The sequence below is a fragment of the Streptopelia decaocto genome (assembly GCF_964273445.1).
Source record: "Streptopelia decaocto genome assembly, chromosome: 2".
In the NCBI taxonomy this organism is placed as follows: Eukaryota; Metazoa; Chordata; class Aves; order Columbiformes; family Columbidae; genus Streptopelia; species Streptopelia decaocto.
Window position 1 is genome coordinate 646,881 of NC_138655.1, and position 18,841 is coordinate 665,721.

General features: G+C 68.6%; 1 protein-coding gene across 2 annotated transcripts in view; it reads right to left on the reverse strand.

Moving 5' to 3' along the window:
* The window catches only part of OPLAH (5-oxoprolinase, ATP-hydrolysing), a 39,966-nt gene extending 21,370 nt beyond the window's left edge, over nucleotides 1-18,596 (reverse strand). For both annotated transcript variants that reach the window (XM_082047138.1, XM_082047139.1), the window contains exons 1-12: nucleotides 17,477-18,596; nucleotides 15,407-15,598; nucleotides 11,365-11,479; nucleotides 10,370-10,493; nucleotides 8,061-8,256; nucleotides 7,813-7,978; nucleotides 7,615-7,753; nucleotides 6,050-6,117; nucleotides 4,199-4,467; nucleotides 4,006-4,118; nucleotides 2,633-2,803; nucleotides 600-737 (exon numbers count right to left, since the gene is read on the reverse strand). In XM_082047138.1, the coding sequence (XP_081903264.1) occupies nucleotides 600-737; nucleotides 2,633-2,803; nucleotides 4,006-4,118; nucleotides 4,199-4,467; nucleotides 6,050-6,117; nucleotides 7,615-7,753; nucleotides 7,813-7,978; nucleotides 8,061-8,256; nucleotides 10,370-10,493; nucleotides 11,365-11,479; nucleotides 15,407-15,598; nucleotides 17,477-17,650 (1,865 nt within the window). In that variant the 5' untranslated portion in view covers nucleotides 17,651-18,596. The remainder of the gene's footprint in view (nucleotides 1-599; nucleotides 738-2,632; nucleotides 2,804-4,005; nucleotides 4,119-4,198; nucleotides 4,468-6,049; nucleotides 6,118-7,614; nucleotides 7,754-7,812; nucleotides 7,979-8,060; nucleotides 8,257-10,369; nucleotides 10,494-11,364; nucleotides 11,480-15,406; nucleotides 15,599-17,476) is intronic.
* Nucleotides 18,597-18,841: the final 245 nt, after the last annotated feature.

Genomic DNA, 18,841 nt, shown 5'->3' on the forward strand with positions numbered 1-18,841 from the left:
TGGGGTGGTAGTGCTGGATGGGGTGGCAGTGCTGGATGGGGTGGTAGTGCGGGACAGGGTGCAGTGCTGGATGGGGTGGCAGTGCTGGGGTGACAGTGCTGGGGTGACAGTGCTGGGACAGGGTGGCAGTGCTGGATGGGGTGGCAGTGCTGGGATGGGGTGACAGTGCTGGATGGGGTGGCAGTGCGGGACGGGGTGGCAGTGCTGGATGGGGTGGCAGTGCTGGGATGGGGTGGCAGTGCAGGACAGGGTGCAGTGCTGGGATGGGGTGGCAGTGCTGGGATGGGGTGGCAGTGCAGGACAGGGTGCAGTGCTGGATGGGGTGGCAGTGCTGGGATGGGGTGGCAGTGCTGGATGGGGTGGCAGTGCTGGGATGGGGTGGCAGTGCTGGATGGGGTGGCAGTGCTGGATGGGGTGGCAGTGCTGGGATGGGGTGGCAGTGCTGGATGGGGTGGCAGTGCTGGGATGGGGTGGCAGTGCTGGATGGGGTGGCAGTGCTGGGATGGGGTGGCAGTGCTGGATGGGGTGGCAGTGCTGGATGGGGTGGCAGTGCTGGGATGGGGTGGCAGTGCCGGACAGGGTGGCAGCGCGGTGCTCACCGGCTGGTGAAGGCGGCCAGGAAGTCTCCGGCGCGGCAGGAGCGGTCGGTGGGCGGGTGGCCCTTGGCCGAGCACATGAGGGCGCAGTCGGTGCCCTCGTAGCGCAGGTGCAGGAAGCCCTCGGTGCGGATCTGCTCCCTGCGGGCCCGCGGCACCGTCACCGCACGGCCCCGGCACCACCGGCACCGCACGGCCCCGGCACCACCGGCACCGCACGGCCCCATGCGCCCCTGTGCCCCGGGGTGATGTCCCCATGCCCCAGGGTGGTGTCCTCATGCAACCCTGTGCCCCGGGGTGATGTCCCCATGCCCCAGGGTGGTGTCCTCATGCACCCCTGTGCCCTGGGGTGATGTCCCCATGCCCCAGGGTGGTGTCCCCATGCGCCCCTGTGCCCTGGGGTGATGTCCCCATGTCCCAGGGTGATGTCCCCATGCGCCCCTGTGCCCCGGGGTGATGTCCCCACCCCTGGGGTGATGTCCCCATGTCCCAGGGTGATGTCCCCATGCACCCCTGTGCCCCGGGGTGATGTCCCCATGTGCCCCAGGTGGTGTCTCCATGTGCCCCTGTGCCCTGGGGTGATGTCCCCATGCGCCCCTGTGCAGTGTCCCCAGGCAGTGTCCCCGCGTGTCCCCAGGCAGTGTCCCCATGTGTCCCCATCCCTGTGCTGCTGTCCCCACGCTGTTGTCCCCATGTGTCCCCATGCCTGCGCTGCTGTCCCCCTGTGTCCCCAGGTGGTGTCCCCATGTGTCCCCATGCCTGCGCTGCTGTCCCCATGTGTCCCCGGGTGGTGTCCCCATGTGTCCCCATGCCTGCGCTGCTGTCCCCATGTGTCCCCGGGTGGTGTCCCCATGTGTCCCCATGCCTGCGCTGCTGTCCCTGCGTGTCCCCATCCCCGCGCTGTTGTCCCTGTGTGTCCCCATCCCCATGTTGATGCCCCCACGATGTCCCCATGCCCATGCTGCTGTCCCCGTGTGTCCCCAAGGTGTCCCTGAGTGGTGTCCCTGTGTCTCCATGCCCACGCTGCTGTCCCTGCACGTCCCCAAGGTGTCCCTGGGTGGTGTCCCCGGGTGGTGTCCCCATGCCCACACTGCTGTCCCCATGTGTCCCCAGCCGGTGTCCCCATCCCCATGCTGCTGTCCCCATGTCCCCATGCTGTGCTGCTGTCCGTGAGTGTCCCCATGCCCGCGCTGCTGTCCCTGTGTGTACCCACACTGCTGTCCCCATGTCCCCACGTTGTCCCCATGTCTGTGCTGCTGTCCCCACATGTCCCCAAGGTGTCCCTGGGTGGTGTCCCCATGTGCCCATGTCCATGCTGCTGTCCCCACATGTCCCCAGGCAGTGTCCCCGACTGTCCCCATCCGCACTGTTGTCCCCAGGCAGTGTCCCCATGCCTGCGCTGCTGTCCCCACGCGTCCCCAAGGTGTCCCTGGGTGGTGTCCCCGTGCCCACACTGCTGTCCCCACGTGTCCCAAGCGGGTGTCCCCATCCCTGTGCTGCTGTCCCTGCATGTCCCCATGCCCGCGCTGCTGTCCCCGTGTGTCCCCACGGTGTCCCCATGCCTGCGCTGCTGTCCCCACGTGCCCCCAGCCAGTGTCCCCATCCCCGCGCTGCTGTCCCCGTGTGTCCCCATGGTGTCCCCACGCCCATGCTGCTGTCCCTGCATGTCCCCAGGCAGTGTTCCCAACTGTCCCCATCCCTGCGCTGCTGTCGCTGTGTGTCCCTGCACTGCTGTCCCCGTGTGTCCCCACGGTGTCCCCATGCCCACGCTGCTGTCCCCACGTGTTCCCAGCCGGTGGCCCCATGTCCGCGCTGCTGTCCCCGTGTGTCCCCACACTGCTGTCCCCGTGTGTCCCCATGGTGTCACCATGCCCGCGCTGCTGCCCCCACATGTCCCTGGGTGGTATCCCCGCATGTCCCCATGCCCATGCTGCTGTCCCCACATGTCCCCAGGCAGTGTTCCCGACTGTCCCCATCCCCATCCCCGTCCCCCCGTGTCCCCAGGTGCCCCCCGTGTCCCCAGGCGCGTGGCTGACCCGGAGAAGCCCTGTTGTTGCAGCGCGTCCCGGCAGCGCTGCCGCAGCGCGTCCAGCCGCGCGTCCAGCCGGGCGAAGCTCTGCGGCTCGTAGCGCAGCGCGCACGGCTCCTGCGCCTCCTGCACCACGTCGGCCAGCGCCAGCCCCAGCGCCGACAGCAGCCCGCTGTGCCTGCCACGCACCGCACCGCCGCTGCCGCGCTGCACTGGCACCGCACCGGCACCAACGCACCGGCACCGCGGCACCGCCGCGTACAGCGGAAACAGGGAACCAGGGGCACCCCAACCCAACAATGGGGAACCCAGGGGTACCTCAACCCAACAACGGGGCACCATGGACACCCCACACCCAGCAATGGGGAACCCAGGGACACCCCAACCCAACAATGGGGAACCCAGGGGTACCCCACACTCAACAATGGGGAACCCAAGGATACCCCAACCCAGTAACCAGGCACCAGAGACACCCCACACCCAACAACGGGGCACCAGGGACACCTCACACCCAAGAACGAGGAACCTGGGGTACCTCAACCCAACAACGGGGAACCCAGGGATACCCCAACCCAACAATGGGGAACCCAGGGGTACCACACACCCAACAACAGGGAACCCAGGGATACCCCACACCCAACAACGGGGAACCCAGGGATACCTCAACCCAACAATGGGAAACCCAGGGACACCCCAAACCTGGAAACAGGGCACTCAGGGACACCCCACACCCAACAATGGGGAACCCTGGGATACCCCAGCCCAACAATGGGGAACCCAGGGACACCCCACACCCAACAATGGGGAACCCAGGGATACCCCAAACCCAACTATGGGGAACCCAGGGATACCCCAAACCCAACAACAGGGAACCCAGGGGTACCCCACACCCAACAATGGGGAAACTGGGGATACCCCAACCCAGTAACCAGGCACCAGGGACACCCCACACCCAACAAAGCGGAACCCAGGGGTACCTCAACTCAACAATGGGGAACCCAGGGACACCCCACACCCAACAATGGGGAACCTGGGGATACCCCAACCCAGTAACCAGGCACCAGGGACACCCCACACCCAACAATGGGGAACCTGGGGATACCCCAACCCAGTAACCAGGCACCAGGGACACCCCACACCCAACAATGGGGAACCTGGGGATACCCCAACCCAGTAACCAGGCACCAGGGACACCCCACACCCAACAATGGGGAACCCGGGACACCCCACACACAACAACGGGGAACCCAAGGATACCAGCCCCAGCGCATCCCCCGGGGGGGTCCAGCCCCCCACCCCCCAGGGTCCCCCCACCCCCCACCCACCGGGACCCCATTTGTGCGGTGCCGGCAGAGGGGGGTCCCCAAACCCCAAACCTACTTGTGGATGAAGACGCGGCTCATGCCGAGCGCGCGGGCGATGGCGCAGGCGTGCTGCCCCCCCGCGCCCCCAAAACACGCCAGCACGTGCTGCGCCGTGTCGTGCCCCCGCGCCTGGGGACACACACACCATGGGGGTGACACCGGTGACACCGGCAGCGCCACCACCCCCAGCCCCCGGCGCCCCGGCGCACCTGCGTGAGCGCGCGGATGGGCCGGCACATGGCCTCGTTGGCCACCCGCACGAAGCCCATGGCCACCTCCTCCACCGAGGGTGCGGAGCCGGCGCCGGCGCCGGTGGTGGCGGTGAAGGCGGCGATGTCGGCGGCCATGGCGCGGAACGCCCGCGCCGCCGCGTCCCGGCACAGCGGCTGGTCCTCGCCCGGCCCGAAGATGCGCGGGAAGTACTCGGGGAGCAGGCGGCCCAGGCACAGGTTGGCGTCGGTGACCGTCAGGGGACCCCCTGGGGACGGGGACGGGACGGTGAGCGGGGGACCCGGGTGGGGACGCTGAGGGTGGGACCCCCCCGAGGGAGATGGGACCATGAGGGTGGGACCCCCTGGGTGGGGATGGGGACAGTGAGGATGGGACCCCTGGGTGAAGATGGGACCCCCTGGGTGGGGAGGGGACAGTCAGGGTGGGACCCCCTGAGGGAGATGGGACCATGAGGGTGGGACCCCTGGGTGGGGACAGTCAGGGTGGGACCCCCTGGGTGGGGTGGGATGGTGAGGATGGGACCCCCTGAGGGAGATGGGACCGTGAGGGTGGGACCCCCTGGGTGGGGATGGGGACAGTGAGGATGGGACCCCTGGGTGAAGATGGGACCCCTTGGGTGAGGAGGGGACAGTCAGGGTGGGACCCCCCAAGGGAGATGGGACCATGAGGGTGGGACCCCTGGGTGGGGACAGTCAGGGTGGGACCCCCTGGGTGGGGTGGGATGGTGAGGATGGGACCCCCTGAGGGAGATGGGACCATGAGGGTGGGACCCCTTGGGTGAGGACACTGAGGATGGGACCCCCCGAGGGAGATGGGACCATGAGGGTGGGACCCCTGGGTGGGGATGGGGACAGTGAGGGTGGCCCTGCAGTGGGTCCCCTGGGGTGGGGAGGGGATGGTGAGGGTGGGACCCCCTGCATGGGGACAGTGAGGGTGGGCACGGGATGGTGAGGATGGGACCCCTGGGTGGGGATGGTGAGGGTGAGACCCCCTGAGGGAGATGGGACCATGAGGGTGGGACCCCTGGTAGGGATGGGATGATGAGGATGGGACCCCCTGGGTGGGGTGGGATGATGAGGGTGGCCCCGCAGTGGGACCCCCAGGGTGGGGAGGGGAGGGTGAGGATGGGACCCCCTGCATGGGGACAGTGAGGGTGGGACCCCTCGGTGGGGATGGTGAGGATGGGACCCCCTGATGGAGATGGGAGCATGAGGGTGGGACCCCTGCGTGGGGATGGGGACAGTGAGGATGGGACCCCTGGGTGATAATGGGACCCCTTGGGTGGGGAGGGGACAGTCAGGGTGGGATCCCCTGGGTGGGGATGGGATGGTGAGGATGGAACCCCCTGAGGGAGATGGGACCATGAGGGTGGGACCCCTGGGTGGGGATGGGGACAGTGAGGGTGGCCCTGCAGTGGGACCCCCGGGGTGGGGAGGGGATGGTGAGGGTGGGACCCCCTGCATGGGGACAGTGAGGGTGGGACCCCTGGGTGGGGACACTGAGGATGGGACCCCCTGAGGGAGATGGGACCATGAGGGTGGGACCTCTGGGTGTGCAGGGGACAGTGAGGGTGGGACCCCTGGTGGGGATGGGGACACTGAGGGTGACCCCGCAGCGGAACCACCAAGGTGGCGACAGGACAGGGAGGGTGGCCCCGCAGTGGGACACGCTGCGTGGTTACGGGGACAACGGGGGACAAGCTGGGTGGTCATGACGACAATGGGGGTGACACACTGGGTGTTTTTGGGGACAGTGGGGTGCCCCGTGGGGGTGACACGCTGGGTGGTTATAGGGACCCAGGGGGACCGGCCGGTGTCACCGTCACCCACCCCTGCGGTAGCAGGCAGGGCCGGGGTTGGCGCCCGCAGACTCGGGACCGACCACGTAGAGCCCGGACCTGGGGGGACAGGAGGGGCCCGGCTCGGCCACCGCGGCTGCCACAGCACCCATGGGTGCCCCCCACCCACCCGTGCTGCTGCGGCTCTGCTGAGCCCCCCCATCCATCCACACCCTGCCCACAGCACCCATGGGTGCCCCCCACCCACCCGTGCTGCTGCGGCTCTGCTGAGCCCCCCCATCCCTCCACACCCTGCCCACAGCACCCATGGGTGCCCCCCACCCACCCGTGCTGCTGCGGCTCCGCTGAGCCCCCCCATCCCTCCACACCCTGCCCACAGCACCCACGGGTGCTCCCCACCCACCTGTGCTGCTGCGGCTCTGCTGAGCCCCCCATCCCTCCACACCCCTCCCACAGCACCCACGGGTGCCCCCAACCCACCGTGCTGCCGCAGCTCCGCTGAGCCCCCCCATCCCTCCACACCCTGCCCACAGCACCCATGGGTGCCCCCCTTCCCCCACCCAAAACCACATTTCCCACCACAGCCCCAGCTCCCATGGGTGCCCAGTTCCCCCACCCATCTGAATCCATGTGTGTCACCATGGCCCCAGCTCCACTGAGCCCCTTGTCCCCATGTGTCCTGCCCATGGCACCCATGGGTGCCCCCACCCATGAGTGCCACCTGAAGCCACCTGCCCACCCGCAGCACCCACGGGTGCCCAGTTCCCCCACCCATCTGAATCCACGTGTGTCACCATGGCCCCAGCTCCACCGAGCCCCTTGTCCCCCTGTGTCCTACCCATGGGTGCCCCCACCCATCGGTGCCACCTGAAGCCCCTGCAGCCCCACTGAGCCCCAAGCCCACCTGTAGCACCCATGGGTGCCCTGAGCCCCCCACCCACCCAAAACCACATTTCCCACCACAGCCCCAGCACCCATGGGTGCCCAGTTCCCCCACCCATCTGAATCCATGTGTCACGATGGTCCCAGCTCCACTGAGCCCCTTGTCCCACTGTGTCCTGCCCACGGCACCCATGGGTGCTCCCACCCATCTGTGCCACCTGAAGCCACCGCAGCCCCACTGAGCCCCCCACCCACCCGCAGCACCCATGGGTGCCCCGAGCTTCCCACCCATCTGAATTCATGTGTGCCACCACAGCCCTGGCTCCACCAAGCCCCTTGTCCCCCTGTGTCCTACCCACGGGTGCCCCCACCCATGAGTGCCACCTGAAGCCCCCCGCCCACCTGCAGCACCCATGGGTGCCCAGTTCCCCCACCCATCTGAATCCATGTGTCACCACAGCCCTGGCTCCACCGAGCCCCTTGTCCCCACATGTCCTACCCATGGCACCCATGGGTGCCCCCACCCATCTGTGCCACCTGAAGCCCCCCGCCCACCTGCATCACCCATGGGTGCCCAGTTCCCCCCACCCATCCATGTGTCACCACAGCCCTGGCTCCACCAAGCCCCTGTCCCCCTCTGTCCTACCCATGGGTGCCCCCACCCATCGGTGCCCCCTGAAGCCCCCTGAGCCCCCCGGGGCGCCCCCCGCCCACCTGAAGAAGAGGCGGGAGCCCCCTCCGGCCGCCACGGTGTTGATGTCGAGCTGCGGCGCCTGGATGGTGACGCCGGCGGTGGTGGCCTCGAAGACGTGCTCCAGCTCCCCGGCGTAGCGGCTCACGTCGGTGGAGGTGCCTGGGGAGGGGGGTCAGCACCGCGCGGCGCGCGCCGCCCCGCCCCCCCCCGCTGCTCACCGCCCATGTCGAAGCCGATGACCGGCCGGCCGGCCTGGCGCCGGAAGGCGGTGGCGGCGTAGCCAACCACGCCGCCCGCCGGCCCGGACAGGATGGCGCCCGCGCCGCCGAACTGCTCCATGGGGGTGAGCCCGCCGTCCGAGCGCATGAACAGCACCGGCACGTCCTGCGGCACGTGGCCACCGTGACGCCGGGGCCGCCGGCACCGGCATCACCGGTAGCGACGCGGGGGGTTCGGCGCCGCTCACCCGCAGCTGGTCGGCGAAGCCGGCGCGGAAGCCGCGCAGGTAGCGCTGCACGCAGGGCGTCAGGTAGGCGTCGGCGCACGCCGTGTAGCCGCGCGGCACCGCCCGCGCCATGGGCGCCACCGACGACGACAGCGACACGTGCTGGAAGCCCAGCTCCCGCGCCAGAGCCCCCACCTGCTCCTCGTGGCCCGGCCACCTGCGGGGACACGCGGGGACGGCGGTGATGGGGACACACGGGTGACGGGGACACGCGGGTGATGGGGACACGCGGGTGATGGGGACACGCAGGGACAGGGACAGGGGGGTGATGAGGGCACATGGTGACAGGGACACGTGGTGACAGGGACATGTGGGTGATGGGGACACGCGGGTGACAGGGACACATGGGTGATGGGGACAAGTGGGTGATGGTACATGTGGGTGACAGTGGTGACGGGGACACACAGGTGACAGGGACACACAGTGACAGGGACATGGGGGTGATGAGGACACATGGTGACAGGGACACGTGGGTGACAGGGACACACGGGTGACAGTGGTGACAGGGACACATGGTGACAGGGACACACGGGTGACAGGGACACACGGGTGACGGGGACACACGGGTGACGGGGACACGTGGGGATGGGACATGTGGGTGATGGTGGTGACAGGGACACGCAGGTGATGTGGGTGACAAGGACACGCAGGTGATGGGGATACGCAGGTGATGGGGACACGCAGGGACAGGGACATGGGGGTGACGGGGACACACGGGTGACAGTGGTGACAGGGACACATGGTGACATGGACACATGGGTGACAGGGACACATGGGTGACAGGGACACGTGGGGATGGGACATGTGGGTGACGGTGGTGACAGGGACACGCAGGTGATTGGGGTGACAGGGACACACAGGTGACGGGGACATGCAGGGACGGGATATGGTGACGAGACATGAGGTGATGGGGACACAAGGTGATGGGGACACACGGGGACGGGACACGGTGACAGTGGTGACAGGACACGAGGTGACAGGGACACATGGAGACAGGACACACAGTGATGGGGACACACAGGTGACAGGGACACGCGGGTGACAGGGACACAGTGACGTGGGTGATGGGGACACACGGTGACAGGGACATGCGGGTGACAGGGACGCACAGTGATGGGGACACACAGTGAAAGAGACACGCGGGTGACGGGGACACACAGGTGACCTGGACACATAGGTGACAGGGACACGTAGGTGACAGGGACACGTAGGTGACAGGGACACGTAGGTGACAGGGACATGCAGGTGATGGGGACACATAGGTGATGGGACATGCAGGTGACAGGGACATGTGGGTGACAGGGACACACAGTGACAGTTACATGGGAGTGATGAGGACACACGGTGACAGGGACACGTGGGTGACGGGGACATGCGGGTGACGGGGACATGCGGGTGATAGGGACATGCGGGTGACGGGGACACATGGTGACAGGGACACATGGTGACAGGGACACGCGGGTGACGGGGACATGCGGGTGACGGGGACACGTGGGTGACGGGGACACGTGGGTGACAGGGACACGCAGTGACAGGGACATGCAGTGACCTGGACACATGGTGACAGGGACACATGGGTGACAGGGACTTGCGGGTGACGGGGCCACGCGGGTGACAGGGACATGCGGGTGACGGGACATGTAGGTGACGGGTACATGCAGGTGATGGGGACACGCAGGTGACGGGGATACGCGGTGACCTGGACACACGGTGACAGGGACACACGGGTGACGGGGATATGCGGGTGACAGGGACACGCGGGTGACAGGGACACGCAGGTGACGGGTACATGCAGGTGACGGGGACACGCGGGTGACGGGGACACATGGTGACAGGGACATGCGGTGACCTGGACACACGGTGACAGGGACATGTGGGTGACGGGGACATGCAGGTGACGGGACACATAGGTGACGGGTACACATGGTGACGGGGACACACGGCAATGGGGATATGTGGGTGACGGGGACACACGGTGATGGGGACACACGGTGACGGGGACACGCAGGAGATGGGACACATGGGAGACGGGGACACACGGGGAACGGGGACACGCAGTGACAGGGACATGCGGGTGACAGGATACATAGGTGACGGGTACATGCAGGTGATGGCAACACACGGTGACGGGGACACACAGTGATGGGGACACACAGTGACGGGGACACGCAGGAGATGGGACATGCAGGTGACGGGGATGCATGGGTGCCGGGGACATGCGGTGCTGGGGACACACGGTGCGGGGCCGGGGTGCGGGTGCAGGGACTCACGCGTAGGAGTGCAGCAGCAGCACGGCCAGGCTGCGGATGCCGCGCGCCAGCACCCGCTCCAGCGCCGGCCGCAGCGCCGACAGATCCAGCGGCCGCTGCACCAGCAGCGCCGGCCCCGTGCTGCCTGCGGGCGGCCCGGTCACCGCAGGGTCCCCATCGGCACCCCGCCGTGGCCACCCCCATTGTCACCCCCACAGCAGCCGTCCCCATCGTCACCCCGTGGTGGCGTCCCCATCGTCACCTCGCGGTGGCGTCCCCAACGTCACCCCTGCAGTGGCCGTCCCCATCGTCACCCCCACGGTGGCATCCCCACTGTCGCCCCATGGTGGCCGTCCGCAGCTGTCACCACAGGGTTCCCCATCGTCACCCCGCGGTGGCGTCCCCATTGTCACCCCCACATTGGCTGTCCCCAGCTGTTACTGTGGGGTCCCCACTGTCACCCCACAGTGGCGTCCCCATTGTCACCCCGTGGTGGCCGTCCCCAGCTGTCACCACAAGGTTCCCCATCATCACCCTGTGGTGGCATCCCCAATGTCACCCCTGCAGTGGCCGTCCCCAATGTCACCCCTGCAGTGGCCGTCCCCATCGTCACCCCTGCTGTGGCGTCCCCAGCTGTCACCGCAGGGTTCCACATCGTCACCCCGCGGTGGTGTCCCCACTGTCACCCCTGCAGTGGCCATCCCCATTGTCACCCCACAGTGGCGTCCCCATTGTCACCCCATGGTGGCCATCCCCATTGTCACCCCTGCGGTGGCGTCCCCATTGTCACCCCCATAGTGACATCCCCATTGTCACCCCGCAGTGGCGTCCCCATCATCACCCCCATGGTGGCGTCCCCATCGTCACCCTGCGGTGGCGTCCCCACTGTCCCCACGGTGGCCATCCCCACTGTCCCCCCCCGCGGTGGCGTCCCCACTGTCCCCACGGTGGCCATCCCCATTGTCCCCCCCGCGGTGGCGTCCCCTCTGTCACCACAGTGGCGTCCCCTGTGTCACCTTCAAGGCGCGGCATGTCGGCGCTGCCGGGCAGGCGGCAGTCGGGCTGGTGCGGGATGAGCCGCTCGTCCACCTCGATCACCTCCTCGTACAGCACCTCGGGCATGGCCACCGCCTGCGGGGACAGGGGATGTCAGTGGGGACAGCGCCCAGGGACACCGCGGGGACAGCACCCCAGGGACACCGCGGGGACATCACTGCACACACTGGGGAACGTCATCCCAGGGACACCACGGGGACAGCACCCCAGGGACACCGCGGGGACAGTGCCCCAGGGACACCGCGGGGACATCACCCTGTGGACACTGGGGGACATCACCCTGGGGACACTGTGGGGACGTCCCCTTGGGACACCATGGGGACATCACCCAGGGGACACTGCAGGGACATCACCCTGAGGACACTGCAGGGACATCACCCTGGGGACACTGTGGGGATGTCCCCTTGGGACACTGTGGGGACATCACCCTGGGGACACTGTGGGGATGTCAACCTGGGGGACACTGCGGGGACATCACCCCAAGGACACTGCAGGGACATCACCCTGGGGACACCAGGGGACATGAGCCAGGGGACACTGTGGGGGTGTCACTGGGGGACACTGTGGGGCCATCAGCATCACCCCAGGGACACAGTCAGGACATCACCCAGGGGACACCACAGGGACATCACTGGGGGACACCGGGGGACATCAGCCAGGGGACACTGCGGGGATGTCACTGGGGACACTGGGGGGACATCACCCAGGGGACACCGCAGCGATGTCACTGGGGGACACTGGGGGGGGCATCACCCCAGGGACACTGCAGGGATGTCACCCAGAGGACACTGGGGGGACATCGCCCTGGGGACACCGCAAGGACATCACCCCAGGGACACTGGGGGGACGTCACTGGGGGACACTGGGGAGACGTCACCCGGGGACACTGCAGGGACATCACTGGGGGACATCGGGGGACATGAGCCAGGGGACACTGGAGGGACATCACTGGGGGACACTGGGGAGACGTCACCCTGGGGACACTGCAGGGACATCACTGGGGACACCAGGGAACATGTGCCAGGGGACACTGTGGGGGTGTCACTGGGGGACACTGTAGGGGACATCAGCCGGGGGACACCGCAGCCATGTCACTGGGGGACACAAGGGGGACATGACCCCAAGGACACCGCAGGAATGTCACTGGGGGACACTAGGGGGACATCACCCCGAGGACACCGCGGGGACATCACTGGGGGACACCGGGGGACATGAGCCAGGGGACACGGGAGGGATGTCACTGGAAGACACTGGGGGGATGTCACCCTGGGGACACTGCAGGGACGTCACCCCAGGGACACCACGGGGACGTCACTGGAGACACTGGGGGAAGGTCCCCCCAGGGACACCGCGGGGACATCGCCCTGTGGACACTGGGGACACTGCAGGGACGTCACTGGGGACACCGTGTGGCCGTTGGGACCCGGCTGTGCCGCTGGCGGGGGGCCAGCGCCGCTCCCGGGACACGGGACACGGGACACGGGACACGGGACACGGGGCCGGCCCCGCCGCGCGGGGGGCGCGGGGGACACGCGGGGACACGCGCCCCCCGCCGGTCACGGGACCGCGGCAGCGCGAGCCCGGCCGGGCGGGTCACGCGGGGACACGCGCCGAGCCGAGACGGGCCGGTCACGGGGCTGCGGCAGCGCGTGCCAGGAGCGGGGACACGGGGACAGGAGCTGGGGACACGGGGACAGGAGCTGGGGACATCGGGACCCTGCGCTGGGAACACGGGGACACAGGGACCTTGCACACGGGGGACACGGGGACATCGGGACCCTGCGCTGGGGACACGGGGACACCGGGACCCTGCACACGGGGGACACGGGGACATCGGGACCCTGCGCTGGGGACACGGGGACACCGGGACCCTGCACACAGGGGACACAGGGACCCTGCGGTGGGGACATGGGGACATCGGGACCCTGCTGCACACAGGGACATCGGGACCCTGCGCTGGGGACACGGGGACACAGGGACCCTGCACACGGGGACAGCAGCACCCTGCGCTGGGGACACGGGGACACTGGGACCCTGCACACGGGGACACGGGGACATAGGGACCCTGCGTTGAGAACACGGGGACACCGGGACCCTGCACACAGGGGACACAGGGACCCTGCACACAGGGGACACCGGGACCCTGCGTTGAGAACACGGAGACACTGGGACCCTGCACACAGGGACACGGGGACATAGGGACCCTGTGTTGAGAACACGGGGACACAGGGACATAGGGACCCTGCGGTGGGGACACAGGGACATCGGGACCCTGCACTGGGGACACGGGGACATAGAGACCCTGCACACGGGGGACACAGGGACCCTGCACTGGGAACACGGGGACAGGGGATCCTGCACTGGGGACACGACGACACCGGGACCCTGCGCTGGGAACATGGGGACATCGGGACCCTGCGCTGGGGACACGACGACACCGGGACCCTGCACACGGGGACACGGGGACCCTGCGCTGGGGACATGGGGACACTGGGACCCTGCACACGGGGACACCGGGATCCTGCGCTGGGGACACGGGGACATAGGGACCCTGCGTTGAGAACACGGGGACACAGGGACATCGGGACCATGCAGTGGGGACACAGGGACACTGCACACAGGGGACACGGGGACATCAGGACCCTGCGCTGGGAACACGGGGACACGGGGACCCTGCACACGGGGGACACGGCCCCCGATCCCGGACAGTGGGGGTCACAGGGATGTGACACCCCAGGGCTGGACGCTGTGGGTCCCAGGGACGTGTGACCCACGGCACAGCCAGTGTGGGTCACGGGGACACACCGTGGCAATGTCACAGCTCGGGGATGTGGCAACCGGGTCCCAGAGGGTGGGGTCACACAGGGACGTGCCACCCCAGCCCCAGATGCTGGGGTCACACAGGGACATGGCACGCCAAGCCTGGACACGGGCGTCATGGGGACCTGCCACCCCAACCCTGGTCACTGGGGGTCACAGGGACCTCAGGGACCTGTCACTCCAGCCCCAGACAATGTGGGTCACACAGGGACCTGGCACCCCAGCCGTGGTCACCATGGGTCACAGGGACCTCAGGGACCGGCCACTCCAGCCTTGGACACTGTGGGTCACAGGGACCTGCCACTCCAGCCCCAGATGACATAGGTCACATTGGGACCTGCCACCCCAACTGTGGTCACCATGGGTCACAGGGACCTCAGGGACCGGCCACCCCAGCCTTGGACACCGTAGGTGACACAGGGACCTGCCACCCCATCCCAGATGACACAGGTGACACAGGGACCTGCCACCCCAACCATGGTCCCCATGAGTCACAGGGACCTCAGGGACTGGCCACTCCAATCTTGGACCCCATGGGACACAGGGACCTGCCACCCCATCCCAGATGACATAGGTCACACAGGGACCTGCCACCCCAACTGTGGTCTCCATGGGTCACAGGGACCTCAGGGACTGGCCCCCCCAACCATGGTCTCCGGGGGTCACAGGGACCTCAGGGACTGGCCACCCCAACCATGGTCTCCATGGGTCACAGGGACCTCAGGGACTGGCCACCCCAGTCTTGGACACCGTAGGTGACACAGGGACCTGCCACCCCAACCATGGTCTCCATGGGTCACAGGGACCTCAGGGACTGGCCACCCCAGTCTTGGACACTGTAGGTGACACAGGGACCTGCCACCCCAACCATGGTCTCCATGGGTCACAGGGACCTCAGGGACCGGCCACTCCAATCTTGGACCCCATGGGTCACAGGGACCTGCCACCCCATCCCAGATGACATAGGTCACACAGGGACTTGCCACCCCGGCCATGGTCCCCATGGGTCACAGGGACCTGCCACCCCTACCCCAGATGACACAGGTCACACAGGGACCTGCCACCCCAGCCATGGTCTCCATGGGTCCCAGGGACCCACCAGCCCATCCCGGCCGTGGTGGGCGCCGCTGTGCGGTGGCGCCCTGGTGCGGTGGCGCCCCGGTGCGGTTGCGCGGCGCTCACCAGGTCGAAGAGGTCGGGGCGCGCCTGGTTGCCGATGTGCAGCAGGTCGCGGAAGCCGCGGGTGACCAGCAGCGCCAGGCGCTCGCCGCGCCGCTCCAGCAGCGCGTTGGTGGCCACCGTGGTGCCCATGCGGATCCACTCGATGCCGGCGGCGTCCAGGGGCTGGTCCCGCGGCAGCCGCACCCCCCGCTCCTGCCGCAGCGCCGTCAGCCCCCTGGGACCCCTGCCCCACGGCCCCGCCGCGACCCCTGCCCCATGGACCCAGCACAGACCCCCAGGGACCCCCACCCCCTGGACCCAGCACAGACCCCCAGCCCCACGGCCCCGCCGCGACCCCTGCCCCATGGACCCAGCACAGACCCCCAGGGACCCCTGCCCCATGGACCCAGCACAGACCCCCTGCCCCACGGCTCCATCAGAGACCCCTGCCCCATGGACCCAGCACAGACCCCCAGGGACCCCTGCCCCATGGACCCAGCACAGACCCCCTGCCCCACAGCTCCATCAGAGACCCCTGCCCCATGGACCCAGCACAGACCCCCAGCCCCACGGCCCCGCTGGGACCCCTGCCCCATGGACCCAGCACAGACCCCCAGGGACCCCTGCCCCATGGACCCAGCACAGACCCCAGTCCCATGGATCCCCCAGCCCCACAGCTCCACTATGGACCTCCCGCCCCACAGTCCCACTGCAGACCCCCTGCCCCATGGACCCCCTGGCCCGCAGCTCCACCATGGACTCTCTGCCCCATGGACCCCCCACCCCACAGCTCCACCATGGACCCCCAGCCCCATGGCCCCACCACGGACTCCCAGCCCCACGGACCCCCAGCCCCACGGACCCCCCAGCCCTCCCAGCACAGGGCGAGCGGGACCCCCAGCCCTGGGAGGGGGAGCTGGGCCGGCTGGGGGGACCCTGGGGGGTCCTGAGGAGGAGCCGGGGGAAGGGTCTTGGGCGTCCTGGGGGGCTCCAGGGGTGACCCCGGGGCAGCCCCAGGGGGTCCCAAAGAGGATCCTGGGGGAGGGTTCTGGGGGGGTCCTGGGCAGGGGTTTCCCAGCAGGAGATCCCGGGGGGTCTTGGGGGGTCCTGGGTGAGAGGCCCTGGCAGAATCTTGGGGGGGGGTCTGGGGGGTGTTGGGAGCCTGGGGGGAGTCTCGGGGGTCTCAGGGAAGCCCTATAAGGGTCTCAAGGGGGATTCCGTAGGAGGGTCCCGGGGGGTCCTGGGGGGACATCCCAGAAGGAGGGTCCTGGGGACATCTGGGGGTCCTGGAGGTGTCACACGGGTGTCCCGGGGGGACCTGGGGGGTCCTGGAGGGGTCCCAGGGGTGTCCCGGGAGGAGGGTCCTGGGGATGTCTGGAGGGTCCTGGGGCAGTCTCAGGGGGTCCCGGGGGTGTCTGGGGGGTCCCAGAGGGGGTCCCAGGGATGTCTGGGGGGTCCCAGGGCAGTCTCAGGGGGTCCCGGGGGTGTCTGGGGGGTCCCAGGGATGTCTGGGGGTCCCGGGGGGGTCCCAGGGATGTCTGGGGGGTCCCGGGGGGGGTCCTGGGCGGGGTCCCGGGGATGTCGGGGGGATCCCAGGGATGTCTGGGGGGTCCCGGGGGGGGTCCCAGGGATGTCTCAGGGGTCCCGGAGGGAGTCCCAGTGATGTCTGGGGAGGGGTCCCAGGGATGTCTCAGGGATCCCGGGGGGGATCCCGGGGGGGTCCCAGGGATGTCTGGGGGGGGGTCCCAGGGATGTCTGGGGGGGGGTCCCAGGGATGTCTGGGGGGTTCTGAGGGGATCCCGGGGATGTCTGGGGGGTCCCAGGAGGGGTCCCAGGGATATCGGGGGGATGCCGGGGGAGGTCCCGGGGATGTCGGGGGGGTCCCGAGGGGGTCCCGGGGATGTCTCGGGGGTCCCGGGGGGATCCCGGGGATGTCTCGGGGGTCCCGGGGGGGTCCCGGGGATGTCTCGGGGGTCCCGAGGGGGTCCCAGGGGGGTCCCAGGGATGTCTCGGGGGTCCCGGGGGGGTCCCGGGGATGTCTCGGGGGTCCCGGGGGGGTCCCGGGGGGTCCCGGGGGTCGCGGGGCCGCACCTCCTCCAGCACGCGGCGGATGCCCTCGGTGGGGGCGTCGGGGTACGCGGGATCCTCGGAGAGCAGCTTGAGGACGCGGACGCGGCCGCCGGGGCAGCGGGCGAACACGTCGGTGAAGGTGCCGCCGCGGTCGATGGCGAATTGGAACCCGCGGGGACCGGGCGCCGCCGCCATGGCCGGGCGGGACGGGACCGGGCGGGACGGGACCGGGCGGCTCGGGACCGGGCGGCTCGGGGCTTCACCGGCCGGCTGCGAGCTCACCGGACGGCTCGGTACGGACCGGCAGGCTCCGTACGGGTCGGTACTTCACCGTACGGCTCGGTCCGTTCCCGCACGGCTCGGTCCGCCTCGGTAAGGCTCCGCAGGTCCCGGTAGGGCTCAGCAGGGCTCGGTCCGTTCCCGCACGGCTCCGCAGGGCTCGGTAAGGCTCGGTAGAAGTCGGTAGGGCTCGGTAAGGCTCCGCAGGTCCCGGTAGGGCTCAGCAGGGCTCGGTCCGTTCCCGCACGGCTCCGTAGGGTAAGGCTCCGCAGCTCTCGGTACGTTCCCGCACGGCTCCGTAGGACTCGGTAGGACTCCGTAGGACTCGGTAGGACACGACAGGACTCGGTAGGGCTCCGTAGGGTTCGGTAGGGCTCCGCAGGTCTCGGTAGGGCTGGGTAGGACTCGGTAGGGCTGGGCAGGACTCGGTAGGACACAGCAGGGCTCGGTAGGACTCGGTGGGACTCCGTAGGAATCGGTAGGACTCGGGAGGGTTCGGAAGGGCTGGTAGGGCTCGGTAGGACTCGGTAGGACTCGGTAGGACACAGCAGGGCTCGGTGGGACTCGGTAGGGTTCGGAACAGCTCCGTAGGGTTCGGTAGGACTCGGCAGGACTCGGTAAAATTCGGTAGGACTCGATGGGACTCCGTAGGACTCGGTAGAACTCGATAGAATTCGTCAGAACTCGGCAGGACTCGGTAGAACTCGGCAGGACTCGGTAGAACTCGGCAGGACTCGGCAGGACTCGGCAGGACTCGGTAGGACTCGGCAGGACTCGGCAGGACTCGGTAGGACTCGGCAGGACTCGGTAGAACTCGGCAGCACTCGGTAGGACTCGGCAGCACTCGGTAGAACTCGGCAGCACTCGGTAGAACTCGGCAGGACTCGGCAGGACTCGGCAGGACTCGGTAGAACTCGGCAGGACTCGGTAGGACTCGGCAAGACTCGGTAGGACTCGGCAGGACTCGGCAGGACTCGGCAGGACTCGGCAGGACTGGGAAGGACTCGGCAGGACTCGGCAGAAGTGGGGCGTGGCCTCGGGGGGTGGGGGGGCGTGGCCTGTGCAAAGAAGAACGCTGGCTCTGGCCAATGGAGCACCCCGCGCGGG